The 14,895-nt window shown below is 36.7% G+C and overlaps 1 protein-coding gene across 1 annotated transcript in view; it reads left to right on the forward strand.

The window, feature by feature from the left end:
- ABCA13 (ATP binding cassette subfamily A member 13) overlaps positions 1-14,895 on the forward strand; it is a 166,651-nt gene that overhangs the window by 68,560 nt on the left and 83,196 nt on the right. Inside the window, exons 30-35 of the mRNA XM_053984027.1 lie at positions 2,062-2,248; positions 3,134-3,352; positions 5,501-5,697; positions 6,445-6,602; positions 7,027-7,257; positions 12,374-12,464. Coding sequence (XP_053840002.1) covers positions 2,062-2,248; positions 3,134-3,352; positions 5,501-5,697; positions 6,445-6,602; positions 7,027-7,257; positions 12,374-12,464 — 1,083 coding nt within the window. The remainder of the gene's footprint in view (positions 1-2,061; positions 2,249-3,133; positions 3,353-5,500; positions 5,698-6,444; positions 6,603-7,026; positions 7,258-12,373; positions 12,465-14,895) is intronic.

The following is a 14,895-nucleotide window of genomic DNA, read 5'->3' on the forward strand; positions in this document are numbered from 1 at the left end:
TGAAGGAGTAAGTCACTGTCACTTGTGTTCCATCTTGGGCCTTAGAACAACATGATGGGTTGTTGTGCTTTTGGGAGTTACAATATCTTAAAAATGATCCAGTTGTCTGTAGCATAAGTGAAGAAACTGAACAACTCAGCAGTTTTACATACAGGTGTCTCCTAGATTGGAACAGATTTCAAAATATCTTGAGGTTCATTTTTAACACTCATGGGAAAACGATTTGTATGAATCTTATTTGAATTTCTGCAATTTGAAACAACTCCATTTTGTTAACACAATTGCATTTGGTCCTTACATAAAATGAAGATTTCCAGTGTTTCCCTCTGGGTTCACCACATAATCTGCAGAAAACAAAGACACAAACTTCTCTGCCTGACCAGTTTTAGTGTGGTTTCTGGCTCAAGTTATTTAAGTGATTTCCCCACGTCATGTGGTTGATAGCAAATTGCCTGTGTGTGAATGCTAAAGCTTCTGCAGCAAAGGAGCTTGCTGTCCTTTAAAAGAAATGTGTACAATTGTACTGCCAATGGGATAAATGCAGCCATGAAGGATTTTCTAGGAACAGCAAAGTGACTTGCTTCCAGGCAATTTCTTCACTTGTTCCATACAGCCCAGGTAAGGGCTGGTCCCAGAGGCGCAGAGAACCTTTAGGAAATCAGAGGTGTATGAGGGAGGAGCTGGGAGTGTAGGTCCTACCAGCTGGAAGTAGAAATACAGCAGGGCTGGCAGTGACCAGGGTGCTGCATACCCACTTGGAGCTCTGCTTTGGAGAAGTCCCAGGGTGATCAGTTTAGTGCTTGCAAGTAACTTGGAGCTCTACCCCTGAGTCTTTCCTGAGCCACATTGTCTGAGGCCCCTCTGCACTTCAATGGTTTTTTGTTAATTTAAGGGATGCAAATTTAGGAAACAGCAGAAAGGTACCTGGAAGAGAGGTGCATGGCTAGGAGATCTCAGTACTGTCCCAGCTGCTGGTAGTGCCTTGCTAGCAAGTGACCTCAACTTTAGAAAGAATTTTTGCCAGAAGCTTAAAATTGAGTGTGAAAGCAGCAAAACATTTTCTTCATTCACAGTGTAAACAAACCAATCTTTGAAATAATTATGTATTTTTTTAATTTTTAATTTGATTTATACAATTCAAGCTTTTATGTATAGGATAGTTCTCTGTTCTTGTAATGTTTGCATTTTATTTACATAAAAGTATTGCAAAGAATTAACTATAAACCATAAATATCTTATGTATAAGCATATTCATAAGAATACTTATCTCTTATCATAATTCTCAGGCATAAAAGTTTGTTTCTTTGGACTGACATTCCAATCTGGTTTGCCTTTGCTTAAAAATAAACCAACTTGCTGCCATATCTCTAAGTAGTAATGAGTCAATAAAATATTAAACATTAATAATGTAATGGAGCTGCTGGTAGACTGTGCTCATGTTTGGAAAGTAGTGCAAACCTGACACGGAAAGGAAGGCAACTTCATTGGTGTCATCTGGCATCTCAGTTTCCTGAGGATGTTACCTCACAGCTAGAAGATTGTTGGATATCTGCTTGCCTTGAGCACCTTGAATTATGCTTAGACTAGGCTGCTGCTCTGAATCGTTTCAGAGATCTGCTTTGTTTAGTTGACTGAAGAGAATTGAGAAGATTAACTGCCTGTAAATATATGTCAATATTATGTGCCTGAAACTGGATGACATGTATGAAGTAGCTTACACAGTAAGAATTTTCTAATGGGTATAAAAATGGGTATAAAAAATGATTTAAATAATGTTGTTATAAGTATTTTTTTACTAGAAATATATCAACTATTTTATGACATTATCAAGACATATGTAGATATGCACATAACTTGGTGTGACAAATGGGCCAAATTCTTAGCAAATATTAATTGGCATGGTATCTTTCGTTTCAGTGTAGTTTGTGTCAGTTCAGTCAATTTGAATGTCTGTTCTAGGGTTTGGTAAATGGTAGGAGAAGTTATTTTGTTATTCCTTTTATGTACAAACACATGTTTAGATTCAGCAACCTGCTTGTTCTGCTACTCTCCCCCACGCAGACCCAGCACCTCAGGGTTGGAAAGTCCCTTGCACTGAAGGAGCCACCATTGGTGTCATGCTGCTGTCCCTCACCAAAGAGCACGTGGATGGTCGGAAGGCTGCTGTTAAAGATCTCAACCTCACTTTCCATAAGGGCCAGATAACAGCGCTCTTGGGACCTAATGGAGCTGGAAAGACAACAGTTATGTAAGCCTGACTTTTACTGCTGTTACTGTCCCCTCTGATCTCTGCTATGCTTTTTCAGTTTAAAATTATGTGAACTATTTGCTGTGCTTCCCCCCCCCCCCAAATAAATACTTGATAAACTCCTCAAAGCACATGGAAAGTGAAGGTTGTATATCTGTGACAAAAGGAATGTAATGAGTAGAGAACTGAGTCCTCTGTGCCACTTAAACCATGATGTGATATCTCAGGAACAGCTTAAGTAGGACTTGGGCATGTCTGGTTGTGGAGTTGAACACATCTTGAAGGAGTGGTTTTTTTTTTGGCAACCTATCACATGGAGAGTTTGGAGTTTTATGGTGTTTTTGTCCCTAGAAGTTGCAGGGGACTTCTTTCTTGGCAGTTGACCAGAAATGAAAGTAATAAAATGAAAAATGACCTTTAAAAATGTCTCAACTAAGAAGTTTATATTTCTGCCTTTCTGTTAGCTATAATCAGCTTTCATCAAGCCAGTGATGCAGGATGGTACCTAACTGGGAAATACTCCTCTCAGAATACACATGTGAATAAGGAAACAATCACCTGTTAGATTTGGTTGGGAAAAAAAATATTGATTTTGCTCTGGAAGAAGGGAAATTGTGAACTCTCGAAACCATGTTCAAAAACCAAAAAAAAAACCCACCAACAAACCAATCAACCAAAAAAAAAACCCAAAAAAACCCAAACCGAAAAAGCCACCAAAAGCAAAAAGCAGCTAAACCCAAACCCAAACCATTGGTGATATCTCTATAACTATACTCGACTGAATTGGTGTTATTCTAAGGATGTTAAAACATGCCTCAGGATATCTAAGTGATGAGCTAATTGCATGTTATCTTGCTGAATTCTTTTTTTCTTGTCTTATATCAGATCCCTGTTGACTGGTCTGTACCCACCGAGCTCTGGCACCATTATTGTTGATGGGAAGGACATACGGACTGAGCTGGCTGCCATCAGGACAGAGCTGGGTGTTTGTCCCCAGTACGATGTCCTGTTCAGCACGCTGACAGTGCGAGAGCATCTCCTGCTTTACGGGTCAGTGAAGGCACCAGGGTGGACAAAAGAACAGTTGAATGAGCAAGTCAGTGGGTAAGTTTTCCTTTCTTTTCCTGAAATCTGTCAAGTAAATTGGTAATGATTGTTGCAAGCCACCTAAAAAAAAAAAAAAAAAAAAAAAAAAAAAGAGAAAACACAAAACTTGCAAGAAAACAACAATGGAGCCTGCAGGGTTTTGTGAGTTTTTGGCACATTTCATGTTCTGAAATCATGACTTGAAGATAGATTTCATAGCATCTAACTATTATTCGAATATATTTGTAGTGGGAACTGTCACTGTTTAAAAACCTGGCATACAGAACCATCAAATAATGATGTTTTTCACTGGAGTGGAGGTGGTTAGCCTTATAGAAATTGCAGGTGTTCTGCCTCATGCTGTCTGCTTTACCTCTATCCTTGCTGGAGAAGCAGATAGAAAGAAAACTGCTGTGCTTGCCCCGAGTTTTTAAATAAATCAACAAAATGACTTTATATATTTGTTATCCTGTATTCCTTTGCCTGCAGCAGAAGGAAGGTTAGAAAACCAGAAAATCCAAGTAAAGGCAGTGATTGCTACAATATTTTTAAATAAGCCACCTCATTTTCCTTTGCCAAATCCAGCCTTGACATGTTTTTAATAAATGAAGAAGTTTACAAAAAAAAATACAATAGCAAAAATAAGTCAGAGCTCTGACATGAACTCACAGGATTTGCCACTTGTCAGGTTAAAAACATTTGCTAATGTTTTTGTGCTGAGACTTCCTCGATGTAGGACTAGATCTTATTTTTTCCTAGTGTATATTAAACTAACTAGTAAACTGTACAAGCTGAGATCTGGTTCATTAATAGTAAACTGCATTTATTCTACTTCAGAAATAAAAGGTATGCTTTTCAAACAGTGTGGCAGTGTAAATAGTTTGTGTTTACCTTCTGATTCATGCTAGACTCTGTGAAGGGCTGGGCATTTCCATGCTTCAATGGAAACAAATGTCAAGTTGATGGGACTTCTCCTTAAGTGTACAATCAGGCAGAGGCATTTGTGGCAAAGTGGCTTTCCTTGGCAGCTATCATAAAAGCCTGTTACTTTTAAATTTTGATCTGAATGAACTCAGGTGTGGACACTCTGTTCTCTCCAGAAACAACAGAAGGAATTCTCTAGAACTTCAGACACAAAACAAACTTAGTAAATGGTTTAAAAGTTATGTGAAATAATATTCTGTATCTTAATGTACCTAGAATGCTGAATTGTAATTCTAGCAGCAGTCTGTCATACTAATGGCACATGAGAACACTCAGAACTCTGCAGGCCTTGCTACTGAGGAAAATTATTTTTAAAGGCAACAAATGCTTTAAAAGACTTCAGAGAAATTAGAAAAGCAACAAAAGAATGAAGCAAAAAGTTTTTATTGACTAAAAAAGCAGGTTTCTAAAGAGATTAAGAATAATTTTTCTCACTATATATCTATAGAACAGCTATTGAAACGTGTTTTCTTAAAAATGAGAAATTCTCTCAGGATAAATCGCTTATTCACTCAGACTGCATAGTCACTGAAATGATTCAGGAGTTTAACTTAGGACTGTTGAGCCTTCTATGTCTTGCTTGACAAGCTGATAGCAGCTGAAAGCTCTTAGGTCAGTGACTGTATGCTCAGTGTGATGAAGAATAAGCTAAAGGTCTTATAGTGTTGCCTTTATTAATAATGTTTCCATACCATGTTCAGATTAAAAACCAGCATCTTGCAAGGGCAAGGGCTGAATTGGAAACATCTGTAAGATATCTCCCAGTCCTTAACATAGGAATTAGATTAGATTTGATTAGATAGTATTATTTTACCCAGGGATCTCTAATCAGTTTATTTCATTAAACTAGCAGTCTTTATCATTATTTAAAGGGGCTGTAATCTGTAGTTGGCAGAAGTTGTTGGACAAACTAGTATTAATTTTATTATCTTTAATTTAAAATTTTCCTTTACAATATTATTTAAAATCTGTGCATCTGAGGATGATAAGCATTTGTGCTTTGTAGGTAGAGATTTTTTTCCTATTTGTTTTTGATACCAAAGTATATAATCAGACAGAGGTACTGATTTTATCGCTTTCCATTTACAATGATTTTCAGTACTAGTTCTCTGAGTGGACAGAATGTGACTATTTTCTAGTCACATTTTCAAAATTGGTTCTGTTTCTGTATTCTTATTTCAGAGCTCTGGAAGATGTGGATTTATCCCAACATCAGTACAAACTTGTTGGAGCCCTTTCTGGGGGAATGAAAAGGAGGCTGTCAATTGCCATCTCCTTTATTGGAAACTCAAAGACAGTTGTTCTGGATGAGCCCACGAGTGGAGTAGATCCATGTTCTCGCCGTAGTATCTGGGATGTTCTTCTGAAGTACAAAGCCGGTACAAAGTTTATGCGCATCATTTGCTTCTTATTTTCTTTTCTGGATTTCTTTTTTTTCAATAAATTTAATATGGATAGTCAAAGTGTAGTCAAAATATTATCAGAAGCTAAATACATTAATTTCTGAGGAAACATTAAGTTGATCTTGGTAACTTTAAGGCAAGTCAAATGGCATTACAAGAATTATCTGCTATTGTACAGAAAGACGCCCAATCTAAAAAATGTTGAGCTTAGTTTGAAGTCCTGTCCCAGTGTTTCTCCCCTCTCTTCAGCTTCTCAAAATTACTATCTGGTTTCCATTTCCCATTTTGCATATACCTGTATGTATATGCTCACATACTTCTAATGAAAATATCTTCATCAGTCAGTCTGCTACACTAATTCTAAAATTGATTGTGGGAAGCAAACTCTTCAGCTAGTGAGCACTCAATTAGCTGTAATAACTCACATTGAATTATCCATTGAAAAAGACACTGCTGTTATGTCATTTTAAGGAATTTCTTAAGCTTTTAAAACAGATGGAGGTTCTAAAGCCTTAATACTGTTTGCTATGTACAAAACAGGGCAAAGTAACTTTAGAACTGAATCTAACTCAGTTTCTAGTTCTGACAGTGTATTTTGTTTGAGTCCTGTAGTTGACATTCTAAAGAGTCCTGAAAATATGTTTCCCTAGGGCTAAAGGACCCTTCTGAGGGGTTTCTCTAGAAACCAGGTTTTGTAGATATGTACCAATCTTTGTCATGCAGGTTGCACACTGATCTTTACCACCCACCATCTTGATGAAGCCGAGGTGCTCAGTGATCGCATTGCCATCCTGCAGCGTGGCCAGCTGAGGTGCTGTGGCTCTCCCTCTTATCTGAGGGAGACATATGGCCAGGGACACAGTCTAACACTCATAAAAAAGGTAAGTTAAGAATGTACTGTACTGAACTGGAGAGTACTTGCCAAGTATATTTTAAGGAAGATGTGAGACAAGCTCATTTTCAGCTAAACGTATTACTTTCCTGCCAGGAAGTAATATGTTTAGTAATATGCTTCTTAGAGAACCAGCAAAACATGTTTTTATTGGCTTCCTTGGTTGTTTGGCTGGGTGGTATTATTATTGCTATTTAGATGAACACAATGGCATCTTTGAAAAAGGTGAATATCAGTATTTAGCTAAAAACGGGCTTGTCTCACTGTCCTTTATTCCTGGGAGGTAGTCTTGTATCCCAGCTGTGATGCAGTTTAATCAGTGGAATTTTTCCTGCATGAATTCTAATATTAAGACCAATATTTCTGGTAATATTTAATTTTTTTTCTGCATGATTATCTTTCTTTCTTCATAGCCCTCTGTGTTTGAAATCCAGGACCCTAAGCACATTGTTCAGGTCACTTCTCTGGTACAGACCCACATTCCAGAAGCCTTCTTGAAAGATAACAGTGGGACTGAGCTGACCTATGTGATCCCAGAAAAGGCAGATAAGACCTCTTTTAAAGGTCTTTTCCAAGCTTTAGACCAAAGCCTTCAGCATCTACATGTGACTGGCTATGGCATTTCTGACACAACTTTGGAAGAGGTACTTGTAGTTTTTCTGTGTAATGACATTTTCTTGGTTAGAGAATCTTGGTTGTATGATTGTATCTTTTATATTGCACAATTTCCTGTAAGAAGCATGTTAAAAAAAAAAAAAAAAAACAACCAACAAGCAAACAAACAAAACCACCCAAATCAGATAAAATCTATACTGTATAGTTTTGCTTTGCTGTTAATTTCAGCACCCACTCTATTACGACATATTTTTTTATTTTAAGAATCTAATGTGAAGACTGGTGAACTGTGTAACCCTTAAATGTTTTTTTCTGCATTAACTTAAGGGAAATGTAATGTGTCATTGACTTTATAAGAAGCAGTGTTGTCCTAGGCCCATCGCATTGGAACAAGCTTTGGGCTTTCAAGTCTGGTGATTCAGCTCAGGTAGCTCTTTGGACTGTAAAAAAAAAAAAAAAAAGCTAAGAATACATTCTAACTTACTAGTTCTGAAGCTTAGGACTTAGCCAAACAGTGTGATGAAATACCTAAAGAATATTTTCTGTGTGTAGCAGGAGAGAAAGTCTTTGATATATGTATGCATCAACATATATACATACATATATATGTACATGTATGTATGTGTATATACTAAATGCATCAGAGGAAGAGAATCTGTTATGCATTTTCATCATTCTGAATTTAGCTCTGTGTAAATAGCCATGTCAGCAAGTGGTTATTTCCCTTGGACTCTTTTTACACCATCTATAATTTCTAAATAACAAGATTCCCTAAACCACCATTATCCAAGTACTGTACTATAGATCCTTTAGAAATAATTATTTTTTTCACTTCAAGTGATGATAGGAGACTAATGTCTCCTATCACACATAGTTTACAAGTTTAATAAACATTTTATTTAATGTTATGAAGTAAATTAGATTCCTGCGATACAATTCTATGAGGCAAGTAAAAAAAAATATTGAAAAGTTTTTATTTTCTTATAGAAGATGGATGATTAACATGGTATAAGGAATATTGTTCACTGACAAACAGAGATTTGGAGGTGATGTATATATTAAGAATACTTTTGGGTTTCATCTCCATGGGATAACACAGGACTTTCCAGAACTGACATGTATAAAGTAAGTGTGAAGTTGTCATGGATATGAGGAAGATTCCTCAGTGAGCTGAATCTGTGACTCAGTTGAGAGCGTGCTTTTAGCTGTTTTGTGAAGAAGTTTAAAACATCTTTAAATGTGGTATTAGATATTAATGTATAATTCTTCAGCTTGAAGATTTAATGCATTAATTTGGGTTGATTTCTGTCATCTCTGCATCTCATCATTAGTTGTTGTTACAACCTCAATTCTCTATTATCTTATCAGAAGCCTCTTTGTATTGGGTCCTAAAAGGATAGCACATAATGGCACTATTTAATCTATTCAAGCAATTCAATCTGGAAACTAAGAACCCTGGCCTTAAAGGAAGAAATGTATTATAATTTTTTTTATCCTTTCTTTTTGTCTTATATACTCATCATTATTCTTTTTCATTCTGAGGGACACTAACACTCTCTAAAAATCGTATTCACTGAGGGAAAATAGACTTCCATTCATATTTCAAAGGAATCTTGAAGTTCTAACAAATCAGTTTCTGACACCTTTAAATCTCACTAATGCTATATTTGTTCAAATTTAGGCTTTAGATATCATTTCCAACCATTTGTATTTGTGTATTTTATAATACTTGTAGTCCAAAGTGTTGATAGAAACAAAAGAAGAATAGAAGGGTAGTTAATTAAATTCAGCATATACTAAGAGATCTCTGGAGAATGCTGTTTCACTTTCTGGCAGCTCTGGAGATTTCAAAGCTTATTGCTTTCTTGCTTTTCTTTGAGGGGAGAACAAAATGATTGTAACATCTTTTCAAAATAAGATGTGTCAAAATTTGTTAATTAAGTACTGTTTTAAAATTATTTTCTTTGAAATTACCTGAGAGTTTGCATCAAAACTTTCCAGGGAAAGCCATATACCTCCTTGAAATGATGGGCACCTACTAGTGAGATGCAGGGTGCTCCACCACATTCTGGTGATGGCATAATCACATTAATCTATTTCAGTGTAATATTCTCATTTGGCCAGACTTGTTTCCTCAAGGACAAAAAGCACTTTTTGTCCTTGACAAGGACAAGTCCTTCGTCAGATATAGACTTGCTATTCAAAACAGAAATTAAACAGAATTTCATAGAATTACAGAATTTCACAGAACATTCTGAGTTGGAAAGGACCCAAAAGGGTCATCAAGTCCAGGTCTTAAGTGAATGGCCCACATGGGGATTGAACGTGCAACCTTGCTGTCATTAACACCATGCTCTGACTAACTGAGCAAGCAGGAATTGCTAAGGCATGTGGGGAAGGGATGTTCTGCTGAGGTCGAGTATACACCTTCATTTAGATGTAGCAAGAACATACTGTCTCTTTGTCATGGTGCCTAATCCTGACTTTTCCATACCTGTATATTTCGGAGGGTGCTCACTCTGTTAATAACATTGTTAGGCTAATACCACTTCTGTCCACAATATCTGGTGCAACATCAGGTAAATTATCATATCTTCTCTACAATGTAGTCCCTAATGATTCCCATTCTTAAGAGGATGTTTGAAAACTGGGGAGGACTGGGCAATGCAGGTGGCCTTCTGCCTTTACAGCTGTATCAGAGTATGTGTCAATGAAGCTGACAACAGACATAGGATGTATTAGAAAACCATTTGATGGGTTTGTTTATTTTTTTTTTAAGGTATAACTACATTCTCTCTCCAGTGACTTAATGAGATTAAATAAGAAAATGTGTCTGCTGCTATTTTGGCACTGAAGTAAACATAAGCAGGCAACGTTTTGAGGTGTAGGCATTGTCCTAGCCATAGATGTGTAGTTACTTTGTGGTTTCACTAAGTGGTTTACACACCTGAAAGACAGGATGCCATCTGGAGAGACCTAGACATGATCAAGAATTGAGCCCAAGAAGAGGAGAAGGCTTTGAGGTGACATAATTGTGACCTTCTAGTACCTAAAGGGAGCCTATGAGACAGAGAGGGACTTTTCACAAGAGCATGCAGTGACAGGACAAAGGGGAGAAGGTTTAATTTAGACATTAGGAAGAAATTCTATTTTGTGAGGATGGTGAGGCAGTGGGTCAGATTGTTCAGAGAAGATGTGGGTGTCCCATCCTTGGAAGTGTTCAAGACTAGGCTGCATGGAGTTCTGAGAAATCCAGCCCAGTGGAAGGTGGTGTCCGTGGCAGAGGGGTTACAACTAGATGATCTTAAAGGTCTCTTCAAACACAGGGCATTCAGTGATTCTATGATTCAGTTGTTGCAGATTATTTTGGTTTGCTTGACAGAATTGGTGTTCAGAGCCATTATCAAGCAGATCCAAGAAAACAAATTAGAATGTGGTTTTAGACTGTCAGGATCTGCCTCCAGGGTCTAATACGGACATATCAGGCCAGAAATTTCTGGCCTTTCAGTTAATGGCCAAAGTTTTCCCTGAAAGCTGGCAGGTAACAAATGCAATCAATAACCACTGTTAAATGGCAATTATATTGACTAAGCAAAATATGGTTTTGTAACAGTCAGACCTTAGAAAGTCAAGAAATATCTTTCAAGAGCTATAAAGCACTTCACATTGACTGGTTTTTATTGTCTATTGTATGAGCTCCTTGGAAACAAGGAATTTTTGTTATAGCTGATATCAGGTTCTTTTGTGGGAAGAAATAAATGGTTTTGTAATGATTTCTGAAAGTTGCACTGTGGGTATAATCAGTCTTGCAGCTCAATCCAAACAGAGAGGAAAGAGCAAAAGAAAACTTTCATCAAGACAAAGAAAAATTTGGTTGTGATTTTTCTGTTTAATTTGAGATGCTCATGGTACTTGTATTTCCTTTAAACTTTTCTTTCTTTTTACCTGGGGTTCTTAGATCACTATTTAAATTGCAGTTCAGGTTAAGATAAGAAAATGTTATTGTGTTTTTAGCTTGAGCTTACAAGAAGTGGGGAGTGTGTGAATAAGGCTCACTATGAAAGCTTCTGCAAGGCTGAGGTATGGATAAATGAAATGCATGTCTGTGAAATTCAAAGGGCTTTGTGAGGACATAACTGTGAAACAGGTTTAAGGAAGAAATAGTAGGTTGAACACAAATCTGTTTGACAAAGTGTATATACCATTTAAATAGACCTCATGATTGTGAAGTTGGTGAATTCTGCCTGGTTTTTATAATTTTAACTGTAAGTCCCTTCTGACATGTGTTCCTCTGCTTTAGAAAATTCAATTCTTTCATTTTCAATCTGGTGCATATTTTTAGATTGCTGCTTTTATAAAAAATAATTTCAGTTTTTCTCGTGGTGATTTTAGGTAATGGGATCCTATCATCTCTACCCAATTTGCACACTAATGTTTTGCTACAAAACACACCTTGTTGCCTGGTCCTCTCTGTAGTATTAGTTTTATAAGACTTTGTTCACCTTGGCTGTCTCTGATGGTTGCCTGTCCTTTCAATGTCTTTCAGTAATGTTAATGTCCATGTGCTTGCACATATCTAGGCACATTTCCTGAGTGTCCCTAGACACTGTGAATTCCCTGGTTTCTGTGGGTTCTCAGCTCTGTAGGATTTTGTACATTAGATTTAGATGTTCTAGTACAACTAGAACTCTAGAACTCTTTGGTAACAGTTCTAGTTGTTCCCATAGATTTCTAACTGGGACATGAGAAGAGAATTAAGCTGTTTCCTTGGTAAAAACTGCAGTAACTGAGTTCCAGCATACCAAGGCTTAGGAGCATAAAAAGCCAACCAAGGGCAGACAGTCTATTAAAAAATCTTTGTAGATAGTAGTGTTCATAGGTCAGCAATGTTTTGCACAGGTGTTTTTGCATCTATTGACATTTATTTCATTTCCCTTATCCCCAAGATTTTAACTGGAGAGCTTGACTAATTTTATAGTCATATTCCAGCAAGGTGTTTACAGCAGGCAGTAGTAATTTCTGGCAGTCTGGATGGTTTAGTGTGTGTGTATATATATATATATATATATATATGTATATATATATATATATATGTATAGTTTTAGAAAATTGATTATAAATTACTTTTTTCTACTTTCATGAAAGGTTTTTCTGAAGCTGCTGCAGGACTCAGAGAAGATGCCCTATGTTCCACGGGCAGCACACCTGGACCATACAAATGGTGCTGAATCAGTCTGTAAGTAAAAAATGATGTGCTTTCTGAAGCAACTAGATTTATAAAGATCAAAAACACAAATATAAGCATGCACAAAGTTCCCAGAGGTGAGGAATGCACAAGCAAATGGGGATTACTTCTTGCTACCATCTGGTAATTTCTTTTTTGTGTGTCTGCCTTGGGAAGTAGTTTTTATATGTCTGCTGTGATTTACCTCTAGCCCTTCACAGTCATCTTCCCACCCTTCTGTGTACACGAACATTCTCTCACTGCAGCTGCACTGACTTACTGCTTTGTACCAGTCCCTGGAAACTAATTATCCTCTTTGTCTCATACTGAAAATGGATAAATATTACAGACATATACCACAGATATAAAATCTCTACACTCTAAGAAAAGTACATTCGTGTTCATCCACATAGAATTCAAAAGAAGAAGAAAAAAAAGCTGGTTCCCCTTGTAGTAGGAGATCATTCATCTTCTTAAGTGGCGTGTTATTTTAGGTTCCTTTACATCTTGTTTTAAAGAAAAAACCCTCCATACTTTTTATTTTTCTGCCCTGCAAACCTGGGAGGAGGTCCTTGTGAATGCTTCTGAAAACACAGGAAGATTTTTCTTTCTTAAAAAGTCTCTTCATAAGAAAAATCACTTATCATCACTAATGATCATAAGGTGATGCCATTACAAAATCCAAGACTCAAGTTTTCTAATGACAGTGCCCATCAAGTTAATGAATGTTATCACATTTGTTCTGGGATTTTCATGCTTCTATATTTATCATGTTTCCTTCTATTTGAAGATTGACATTTAGATTACAGTTTTCTTTGGTTAGATGTCAAGCACTTTGTTCTATGTGAAGTACTTTTCATTATGTTTCTATAAAGTACAGCAGGAAAGTCCTGATCTGTGGACCTTCAATGATAATGTAACAGAAATAACAATTTTCAGCCAAGTTTTCTTTATTTGTTAAGATAAATTCAATTGAATCTGCCAATAATAAATAACCATTGCCAATAATGTTGGTCTAAGGTGAGACCTTTTCTCACAAAGCAAGCTTGAATAGATGACTTTTTCCAGAGGGTGTGTGTGCTGGGCTATTCCATCTGAATCAGTGAAGATGTAAGTGTATAAAACTAAAACAACTTCACTAAGCAAATAAAATTGCCACTTTTGTCAGTGGTGAGAATGAGACTTCTATTCAAAACACAGTTTTGAATATCCCTTATTTTATAGCAGTCAATTTATTTCTTCAAGACTCAGCTAGGACATCTGAACTAGTTTCATATCATAACAATCTGTCTTCTCCACATTGCATTTTCATTAAAGAGTAAGATTTACAGTTCCTAAAGTAATGAAGACAGTATATTCTACTGAAGAACTTGATATACTTTCCCATCTGCATCTCAAAATGTATAAAGTAGTATTTGCTAAAGTTATTACATTAATAAAGAATTGAGTAATCAGAGACTCTGTATTTTTTTCACCCTGATAAATTATAGCAAGAATATGTGATGATAATGCCATTTCTTTGAGGATGAGAGTACTGGAAAATTGTCATTCATTGCACATGACTGTCATTCATCATTAAGACAGTTGTGAAGTGTAGGCATAAGAGATCTCGGAAATGGTCATGAAAAGTATCCATCATTGTCAAAGTCAACTAGAATATTCCATGGGCAATAGCTTGACTTGTGTAACTTTGTCTTTGAAAGCAGGTTCAAAGGCAGTCAGACTTTCTGTTGTCAAAGTAGTCAAATGAATTTTCAAAACCCCTTAGAGCAAGCAGCTGGGATTATTGAGGAGATCACAGGATGCTGCTATTTGATTTGTAAGAGAATTTAGACTAGAGAGATGCTTTCACAAAACACAGATCTGAGCTCAAACAGAGGTGTTGGCTATTCTTTAATGCTGTTGAACCCTTGGGGTGTCAGGATTGTGCAGAAACCAAAATGCCTAATGTCTCCTGGACTAGGAGGCGTAGCAGAGAGGTGTGTATGTCTCCTTAAATGAAACTGCAGAAAATCAGTACATGATTTAGGCTGACCACCAATGCCAAAAACACACAAGAGACATTATTTCAGCAAAATATGACAGTATCTCACTAAAGTCAGAGCTGAGACAATTTCTAGTTATGTTTTACAGTGTCTCAGTGTATTGTGTATGATTGGAATTGAGTTAAATATCTTCATAGTAGCCTATATGGTGCTGTGTTTTGTATTTGTGACTGAAACAGTGTTGATAACACGCCAGTGTTTTTCTATCACTGAGTAGTATTTGCGGTGCCAAGGCACTCTCTTTTCCCACATCCCTGCTATGAGTAAGCTGAGGATGGGAAAGAGGATGTAAGGGGACATGACCTGGACAGATGAACTAAATTGACCAGAGAGTTATTTAATGTCACAGAGTGCCATGCTTGGCAACAAAAGCTTTTTTGAGGAGGTAGCTGTTGCTA

Source organism: Vidua macroura, chromosome 1 (assembly GCF_024509145.1).
Source record: "Vidua macroura isolate BioBank_ID:100142 chromosome 1, ASM2450914v1, whole genome shotgun sequence".
In the NCBI taxonomy this organism is placed as follows: domain Eukaryota; kingdom Metazoa; phylum Chordata; class Aves; order Passeriformes; family Viduidae; genus Vidua; species Vidua macroura.